Below are 10,682 nucleotides of genomic sequence, written 5' to 3' on the forward strand. Positions count from 1 at the left end.
ACTTTTCTTAAACTGATAGAGGCCATCTACAGCAAACCTACAGCCAATATCGTATTGAAAGGACTTTTCTTAAACTGATAGAGGCCATCTATAGCAAACCTACAGCCAATATCATATTGAAAGGAGTAAAATTGAAAACATTTCCACTCAGATCAGGAACCAGGCAAGGTTGCCCATTGTCTCCACTGCTTTTCAACATTGTAATGGAGGTCTTAGCCATCACAATTAGGCAAGAAAAGGCCATCAAGAGCATACAAATAGGGTCAGAGGAGATCAAACTTTCACTCTTCGCAAAAGATATGATTTTATACCTGGAAAACCCCAGGGACTCAATTACAAAACTCTAAGAAGTGATCAAGGAAAACAGTAGCATCTCAGGATACAAAATCAATACTCACAAATCAGTAGTTTTTATATATACCAATAATAGTCAAGCCAAAAAAAACACTCAAAAACTCTATTCCCTTTACAGTTGTACCAAAGAAGATGAAATATTTGGGAATTTACTTAACAAAGGACGTGAAAGATCTCTATAAAGAGAATTATGAAACTCTGAGAAAAGAAATAGCTGAAGATGTTAACAAATAGAAAAACATGCCATGCTCATGGCTGGGAAGAATCAACATTGTTAAAATGTTCATATTACCCAAAGCAATTTACAAATTTAATGCAATCTCTATCAAAGCATCACTGTCATACTTTAAAGATATGGAAAAAAATAGTACTTAGTTTTATATGGAACCAGATAAAAACCTCAAATAGCCAAAACTTTACTCAGAAATAAAAACAAATCAGGAGAAATCATACTACCAGAATTGAGACTATACTATAAATCTATAGTGATCAAAACAGCATGGTATTGGCACAAAAATAGAGAGGTAGCTGTATTGGACAGAATTGAGAACCAAGAGATAAACCCAAATACTTATCATCATTAAATCTTTGATAATCCCATCAAAAATATAAATTGGGGGAAAGATTCCCTATTTAACAATGATTCTGGAAGAATTGCCTGGCGACTTGTAGAAGACTAAAGTGGACCCACACCTTTCACCATTAACAAAAATTGACTCTCACTGGATAAAAGATTTAAACTTAAGACATGAAACTATAAAGATTCTTAGAGAGAGTATAGGAGAAACACTTGAAGAACTTGGCCTGGAAGAATATTTTGTGAGGAGGACCCCCCAGGGAATTGAAGCATCACCAAAAATACATTGCTGGGATCTGATCAAATTAAAAATCTTCTGCACAGGCAAGAACACAGTAAGTAAAGCAAGCAAAACAGCCCTCAGAATGGGAGAGGATATTTGCAGGTTATACTTCTGACAAAGGTTTGATAACCAGAATCCACAGAGAACTTAAACTTATTAATAAGAAAAGAACAAGTAATCCTATTTCATGGTGGGCAAGGAACTTGAACAGAAGCTTCTCTGAAGAAGATAGGCACATGACCTACAGACACATGAAAAAATGCTCATCATCTTTAATCATTAGAGAAATGCAAATCAAAACCACTTTGAGATATCGTCTAACTCCTGTAAGTCTGGCTCATATAACAAAATCCCACAACTACAGATGTTGGCATGGATGTGGAGAAAAGAGAATACTTCTGTACTGCTGGTGGGAGTGCAAGCTAATACGTCCCTTTTGGAAAGAAGTACTCAGGGATCTGAAAGTAGACCTTCCGTTTGATCCTGCAATTCCTTTACTAGATGTATATCCAAAAGACCAAAAAACACTTTATAACAAAGATATTTGCACCAAATTGTTCATTGCTGCTCAATTCATAATAGCCAAGTCATGGAAGAAGCTCAAGTGCCCACTGACCCATGAATGGATTAATAAATTGTGGTATATGTATACCATGGAATATTGTGCAGCCTTAAAAAAGATGGAGACTTTACCTCTTTTACAACATGGATGGAGCTGGAACATATCCTACTTAGTAAAGTATCTCAAGAATGGAAGAAAAAATATCCAATGTACTCAGTACTATTATGAAACCAATTTACAATCACTCACACTTTCATATGAAGAATAGATCATAACTATGGCCCAGGATGAAGGGGGGGAGGGGAGGGGAAGTCAGATCAAGGAAGGGTGAATGGTGGGATCACACCTATGGTGCTTATTGCAAGGGTACATGTTGGCTCTATTAAGTATAGAGTATAAATGTCTTAATACAATAATTAAGTAAACGAGATGAAGTATATATTAACCAGTATGATGTAAGCATTCCTAATTCTATATGAAATCACACTGTACCGCATAAGTGCATTTTTATACACATGATCTATGTGTTTATGATTTAATAAAAAATAAAAAAAATGTGAGGATACAAACCAGGTCAAAATATTTGATTTTGTTAGGTAGAGTCCCTAGAATTTTTTTCACCTTGCAAAATGGAAACTCTATACTCTACCTTCCCAGCCTCTCCTTCCCCTTCCCTAGTATCCACCATTCTCATTTCTGTTTCTCCTCCCCCACCCTTGCTAACTGTAATTTAGTTTGTTTCTCCCTTTAACCCTGATAACTACCATTCTAATTTCTATTTCTATGAATCTAACTACTGTAGATACCTTCTACAAGTGGAATTACATAGTATTTGTCTTTTTGTGACCAGTTTATTTCACTTAGCTTAATGTCCTCAAGGTTCATCCATGCTGGAGCATGTTTCAGAATTTCCCTGCTATTTTAAGGCTGAAGAAAAATCCCACTGTATGTATATACCACATTTAGTTTATCCATTCAACTTAAGCTAACTGTAAGCTAAGACTGATTAAAACTAATAGGTATCATTATCAAATGAGTAAATTCATTATGATCTTGATAAAGCTTTTACTCATTTTTAATAAAAACAAACAACAGTACTGAATACTGTTCCTTCCCCTGCCCCACAAATTTCCTAAGTTGAAGAGTTAATTCCCAATGCGACAGTATCAGGAGACAGGGCCTTTAAAGAGATAGTGAAGGTTAAATGAGGATGTAAGAGTGAGGCCCTAATCCAAAATGACTAGTGTCCTTATACGATGAGAAAAAGATACTGGGGAGGTATGTGTACCGAGAAAAGGTTATGCAAGGATATAGTGAAAAAGTGACCATTGGCAAGCCAAGGAGAGAAGTCTTAGGAGAAATCAAGCTTCCCAACACCTTACACTAAGGTTTCCAGCGTCCAGAAATAAATTTCTGTGGGTTAAGCTACCACCTAGACTGTGGTATTTTGTGATGGCAGCCTTGGTAAACTAATACGAATACCAAATAGGATTTTTTAAAATCTAAAGTGATAGAAAGTTTATGTACAGTATGTCTGTTCTACAAGTTTTTACATGACATTCAGATGTGGAACTAAAGCCATTGCAAACCGACAAAATTGTGTATAAGTACATAAATTAGAACTGCTGAAACTGAAGAATATTGTTATTCAGGGTCTAAAATGGCAATTTATTTTAAAGAGAAATAATGGAAGTGTGAAATTAACACCATATCTGACATAAATACCTCACTGCACAGAAGACAAGAAACTACCAGAATGCATTAGTAAGATATTCAGTTTGAAAAGTTGGAATAGCAAAGAAAAACTTCTGAAATAGGGCTGCAAAATTATAAATAGGATACCATCAACATTATAAAGCAGGGGTTCTCAAACTTTTTAAACAGGGGGCCAGTTCACTGTCCCTCAGACCATTGGAGGGCTGGACTGCGGGCCCCAGGACGAGTCAGCTACTAAGCAGGACAGGCAGCGGCAACAAAAACACCCAGCGGGCTGGATAAATGTCCTCAGCGGGCTGCATGTGGCCCATGGGCCGTAGTTTGAGGACGCCTGTTATAAAGTATAGCTCAAAACTAAGAGATTATAATTTATTTTTTTAGAGATTATAATTTAAATTCACAAAATATAAAATTAGAAAATAAACTACAAGGTAATTAAATGAAGCAAGTATAGGATCAGCCAATTAATTTAGGTGTTTCCAAAGTTTCACACTGAGTCAGAGTCCCATTAGAAAAATATAAAGAAAAGTATACAAGCATAATAAGATACACAAGCACAGCCTAAAATTATCTTAATAGCTATACTATACACAGCAATGATGTATGATAGCATTTCTCTAATATCCAGTAAGAGATTAAATAAATGGTAGATAGGTCTGAAGGATTCAATTTTCAAGTCTGGATTCCTCAATATGCAGATCCTTCCATTAGTCAGCATGTCTACATATAATTCCCCACTGTATCATAAAAGCCTCTGGCAGTATTTTCTACAATGCTCACTGAGAAAGTGCAAACCAGCAGAAACATGTTAAAGCTCTAACTTTTCAGCTGATGGGTTTTATTAGGTTTTTTAATATACTACTGCATATATCTACATAGCTACCTGTATTTGAAATAATGGAATTATATTCTTCCTGTAATTTTACTTTACCTGTAGCAGTTAGCACCATATATACAGGATGTCCTCTTGACCTGGTTTTCTTTAGATCCTTGCAGAACTGAATCAGTTGACTTTGCATGCAAAGTTTCAGACTTGGAGCAATCAGAACTAGACTCAGGATGAGATCCTTGAGCCTTATCCCAGAATGACTTGTCTTGGGCACTTGAACAACTCTCAGAACAGCTTACTACTCCATCGTCTTTACTTGGTGTGCCTTTAGTGATGATTTTACATTCAGAAACCTTATCAAGTTCCTCTATTGTAATTTCACTTCTTTGTGTATTAGTCTTCATATTATTCATTTCTGTGTTACTTAGAGTAATTGAAGAAGCTGATTGTGGCATTTCCTATAAAATGAATATGAAAAAAAACAGAAATAAATGAAACACTTTTTAAAAAAATATACAAATTTGAGCACAAAACCACAAAACTTAAAGATCTGTGTAATATGCAAATCTTTAAAACTTCAAGATTAACATATTAAAGTTATTACAAATTTCACTATTTTCTGTGTCTGTAGTTTAATAACTAGTAAACAATTTTCAGATATTAGAAAATTTATGACAGTGACATTCAGTGAAAAATAACCAAAAATAAATAAATAAATGAAACATAAGCAGTCATTTTCTTACTTTTGAATATAGTTTTCCCCAAAACAACTCTTAAATATCATATTACATAACATGGCATGCTCTTAACTTACACAATCCTTATAATTTCTTACAAATTACTGCAATATTTTATTTCTACCCTCTAAATATGGGTGTGTTATTCTATAGCTAAATGTTAAAACTGTTCCACTATAAATGTCTTAACACAATAATTAAGTAAATGAGTGAGGTGAGGGATATATTAACCAGTATAATGTAAGCATTCCAAACTGTACATGAAGTCAGCACATTGTACCCCCTAAATGTATTAATGTTCTGTTGAACCCCCTAAATACGTGATCTACCTCTTTATAATTAAAAAAAAAGAACTGTTCCACTCTCACAGAAAAATTTGCATGAAGTTACATTATGAGCATCTCAGAAAAAGCTATGATCCTTTGAAATGGTCTGAATAAAAGTTTCATGTTAATCAAATTAGAGGTGTTTTGAATCTCATTAGCATTGCAGAACCTTTATAATTTAAAAGTAAGCTTAGTCTTATCCAGTTAGAAATGACTTCTTAATATATATACTTCTACTGTGAAGTAGAAACATTGGCTAAGATAAACCCCAGTCCTCCTGGTAACCATTTCTAGGATGTGACAACAATATACCAGGTACACATTAATGTTCACTCCCAGTTATAACTAAGGACTCGTGTATGGTGGCTGCGATCTGATAAAAGTTGGTCTTGATAATAATATATCCAATAGCTTAAATTTCTTAAGTCATTCTCATAACTTTTTTTAGACTAATTACTTAAGTGTTTTGATATACTTTCTTTTTTTTAAGTAGCAAGTTATATAACTTTAAAAGTTATCAAATCTGACTAAAGACTTTGCAAAAAAAAAAACCTAGGTCTTATCATGGTTCTTTCATATAACCCATAACTTATGCGAAAAGCAATCATTGAACTCTCTTATAGCTGACCCTCTGCTAGGGGTGATACAGGGTTCCCCTACTCAGGGCTGGACAGGGACTGAGCAGGCTCAGGTTCAGACCTTCATTCTCTAGGCACAAATAGGCTCTTTGCAGGTTGTATTTTCTGAACACAAATAAGCTCACAAAAACCAGCCTAACTAGTACCTCATCTGGGCTACCTCTCTAGGAGCAATGAACACTACTGTCTCTCCTGGAGCAGAGAAGAGCTCACCTAGAGCAAGGACTGACTACGGCAATTTTTTTTTTTTTTTTTTTTGCAGTTTTTGACCAGGGCTGGGTTTGAACCCACCACCTCTGGCATATGGGGCTACCCTACTCCTTTGAGTCACAGGCACCGCCTGACTTTTAAAGTTAACTTCTGCCCACAGACCTCTGGCACCAAACAGTTATGACATATTCCAGACATATATTCCATTTCCTCAAAACCCCATAGGAAAGGAAAAGCAGTATTAAAATCCCTAGCCTGAAGGCCCAAAGAGGGTCCCCACCTGGGTCACCCTCTGCTGCTGGAGGTTCCATCCCTCTCTTTCACTTATCTATCAATAAAATCTGTCCTTTCACTTACTTGGTGGCCCATGGATTCATTCCTAGAATCTCTGAGACCAAAGACTCAGCAGAGAGAGATTCTGGCTAGTGGCATTCATGCTGCATCCTTTTAAAATACATACTCTTTGCTCCTAAGCTCCGCCCTTATACCCAAATCTTCTCCCCCTCCACAACAGAACCAACTGGCACATGGCAATGACTGGAACTCTAGAGTGGGAATGGGCAATCCTGACCCACTTCCCTACTTGACAGTCTCCTATTGGGTCACTCCTCCCTGATTTTCTTTTTCCTTGTTCAGGTAGCAATAGGGTAGGACAGCAAATCCACTGGCTAAGCAGATGTCCAATAAAGTGCCAGTGTCTTGCTCCTGTTGACATTTTCAGACTTTCTAAGTAATTCTCTAAAAGCATACTCTTCTCTTGATTTTAGAAAAAGAGGAAATAACTTCCCCTTGTAAAGATGACCAGTCTTTATAATGAAATGGCAGTAGTTACTACTCACAGTCTTTCAGTAAGGACTAAAGTCAATCTCTCTTGCTACCTGCTCTTTCTCTACCTAGTAACTCCCCACCCACCCACCCTGGAGTTCCTTTTACACAAACCACTGAAAAAACAGACAGAAAGGAAATGTCAATTCTTCTCTTCACTTTCACCAGCTCCTTTGTCTTCTAGAATTTGTTCCTATAGCCTTAAAGGCTCCTGAGTTGTCCCTGGACTGAACAATGGGGCTGGGTACATCTAGCTTCAGCATCAGAAACACCTGTAAAAAGTCAGACTCCAACCTCACTGGAAGAAAAATAGAAATAAAATTCACATCCACAATGCCTAGTCAATTTGACTGCAATTATCTTTTATCTTTGTTCCCCTTAAATTCAGCAAATTCAGCATTTGACCTCAGCTATAGGCATTCTTTTATTCCTTTTTTCTTTGGTATGTCATGCCATCTCTCTTTCTCTCTCTTCCCACTCTCTACCCCTCTCTTATTCCCTTTCTCCTTCTAAAACAGTGGTTCTCAACCTTCCTAATGCTGCAATGTATTTTCATTGTTACAAAGGGGTTGTGACCCAGAGGTTGAGAACCGCTCATCTAAAACATAAAATAAACTTAAACTTTTATATCCTAGTCTTGGTCTAGAGAAATTATTTTTTCATCCCTCAGGGAGCACCTACTGAGCTTTCCACCCTAACATTCCTACAAACACTGCATTCCTCTAAGCCTTAAAGCCTTCTGTACCAAGTCTAGGAGTGGGATGGCAAACACTACTTATATCTTTCAATAAGCCCCGCAGGGAAAGGGCTGGTCCTCACTGCTAGCAGCTCCTTTCAAATATGGAATACTCATATTTAGTACTTTCGTCCCCAGCTTTAGGCCTCAGTAGCAGTTTGGGGACAACAGGGAAACAAATCCTCTCAATATCCAGCACACTCAGTGTAGAGAGAGGCCAGGCACAGTGCCTCACACCTGTTGTCTCAGTGCGTTAGGTGGCTGGAACAGGAAGATCATGTGAGGCAAGAACTTCAAGAACAGCTAAGGCAACAAGCGAGATCCTGTCTCTACAAAAAAATGAAAAAATAAAAATTAGCCAGGCATAGTGGCACATGCCTGTAGTCCCAGCCACTCAGGAGGCTGAGGTGGAAGGATAGTTTGAGTTCAGGAGTTCAAGGTTACAGTGAGGTATGATCACTCCAGCCTGGGTGATAGAGGGAACTCTGTTTCTAAAAAAGAAAAAAAAAGAGGCTGGGTACAGTGCCTTCTAACCATAATCCTAGCACTTTGGGAGGTTGAGGCAGGAGGATCACTTCAAGCCAGGAGTTTGAGACCAGCCTAAGCAACATAGTGAGACTCCATCTCTGCAAAACTCAGAAAAATTGGCTGGTTGTAGTGGTGTACACCTGTGGTCTGAGCTACTTGGGGTGGGAGCAGGGATGGGGGTAGGCTGAGGCAGGAAGATTGCTTGGGCCTAAGAATTTGAGACTGTAGTAAGCTATGATGATGCCATTGTACCACTCAAGCCTGGGCAACAGAGACTCTGTTTCCAACTTTTATTTATTTATATATGTATTTTTGAGGATTTTGCTGGGGCTTGGTTTGAACCCGCCACCTCTGGCGTATGGGGCCGGCACCCTACTTCTTTGAGCCACAGGTGCCGCCCACTGTTTCCAACTTTTAAAAAATGACACAACTAGGAGGAAGTGGTTAAATATTCTTAGTATGTATCATTATGCAACACTGGAATAATAATGACGTATTTAAGGATGTTTTTAGCTAAACAAGAATATACTATGATGCTATTTAACTTTTTAAAAACTATGTGTACATTTACTTGTGTAATCCAAATAAAAATATTTAAGTTAGAAACCAAAATATTAGTAAGACAATGGGACAGAAGGATGAGGCAAACTGAGGTTTTTTACTCTTTACACGCTTCTAAATATTCTATTTTGACAATAATCATGTATTATTTTGTCATTTAAAAAATCCTCACAAGAAGTACATTTAATGTGTTAATTTATTCTAAAAGAGAAAAGAATGTTAAAGTCACTGCTATCAATACTATGGATCAGAACTTCTCAAATATATTTTAAGAGGCACAAAAGCTAGAATTCTTAATGCTTTTTATGGAACTCCATGAAATATTGATATAGGGTAGACCCTTGGCTTTCAAGAATTTAACATTCATGGTTTCAATTATTTATAAATGACCCCAAAACCCATTACTAGTTGGGCAATAATTTGTGTTTGCTGAGACATAAATTTGTTCTGTGCCAAAGCTCGTGAGCGATAGCAAGTTACAGAATGCATGAGAGAAGAAACACGAAAGACAGAGGTGCTCTGTACCTGGAAGAAGCAGGAGAAAACAGAGAGATTGATAATTTCCAAGCATTCCACATTGTTTATTTCTTAGATAGATAAAAATGTGAAGGATTATGGTGGTCAGATCCCCTAAAGTGCAGAAATACATATTAGAGACCTCAGGGATCTAAAAGCAGCAAGCTGGTGGAAGGTCACCTTGGTTTTTGAAGAAGGTAGGAATTAAAGCTATAAAACAGCCGATTAACTTGTCTAACTAGTTCTTTCTCCTCCCCTCAAATATCTAAAGTTTTACAGGAAGGAGCAAGAAAAAACTTCCACCTAATACAAGTTCAATGAAGTAATTTGTTATTGTTTCCAAACTACCCCCTGCCAAGAATGTCTGTGCTGATAAATTACCTTCTAAATCCTGCATCAATCCCATTAGCACTGATACACTAAAAACTAAAAAGACCTAACCTCCAGCTCCAATTACACTCCTGAGCTTCAAACTCGTATTTTCAATGACTGGCTAAAACATTTCTTCCTCAATATTTTGTGCACCTAAATTCAAAACATCAAAATCGAAATTCTGCCCCTGTATTCTCTGTCATAGGTTCTGCCAACATAATCCATCCATTCATCCTAGACAGGTATTTGGAAGTCTTTCACTCCTTCTTCCCTTCTCTCCCCAAAGCTAAGCAACAAAGATTACAATTTTGCTTACTAAATATTTTTATAATCCAATGCCTTCTTATTATCCTTATAGTTGCTGCCACATGTCAGATGTTCTTTATTTCTTGACTGAATTAATGCCATAATCTTTTCCCTAATCTCTCAGTCTTTCATCTTATTACATTTCAATCTCTCCTCCAGGGAACTTCCCGGATTATCCCTGTGGCTGAAATCATTTCAAGTTCTTCTCTTTACAAACTGGTCCTACTGCCATCCTCACCTTTGTCTCACACTGCTACATGCCTGGGACCTGGGAACTTGCTCTGACCAAAAGAATTCAGCAATAATGACACTACACCAGCTCCAGTCCTCAGCCTTAAAAGAGTTGGCAGCTGTCCTCAGTCACTCCGTCAACCTTTCCTGGGGCACCATTCAAATGAATAAAGCCATCCTGGATGCTTTAGCCTTATCTAAGCTCCCAACCCAATGCAGCCCCACTGACACCAAAGAGATGTCATAAAAGAATTTCCCAAATGAACCTGCCAACCATGGAAATATAAAAAATGGCTCAGCGCCTATAGCTCAACCGGCTAAGGCGCCAGCCACATACACCTAAGGTGGCGGGTTCGAATCCCCAGCCCAGACCCG

General features: G+C 37.5%; 1 protein-coding gene across 1 annotated transcript in view; it reads right to left on the reverse strand.

The window, feature by feature from the left end:
- The window catches only part of APLF (aprataxin and PNKP like factor), a 111,403-nt gene that overhangs the window by 57,880 nt on the left and 42,841 nt on the right, over positions 1-10,682 (reverse strand). The window contains exon 7 of the mRNA XM_003793486.3: positions 4,424-4,779. Within this exon, the coding sequence (XP_003793534.1) occupies positions 4,424-4,779 (356 nt within the window). The remainder of the gene's footprint in view (positions 1-4,423; positions 4,780-10,682) is intronic.

Source organism: Otolemur garnettii, unplaced genomic scaffold, assembly GCF_000181295.1.
Source record: "Otolemur garnettii isolate 467f Iridium unplaced genomic scaffold, OtoGar3 scaffold00068, whole genome shotgun sequence".
NCBI lineage: Eukaryota > Metazoa > Chordata > Mammalia > Primates > Galagidae > Otolemur > Otolemur garnettii.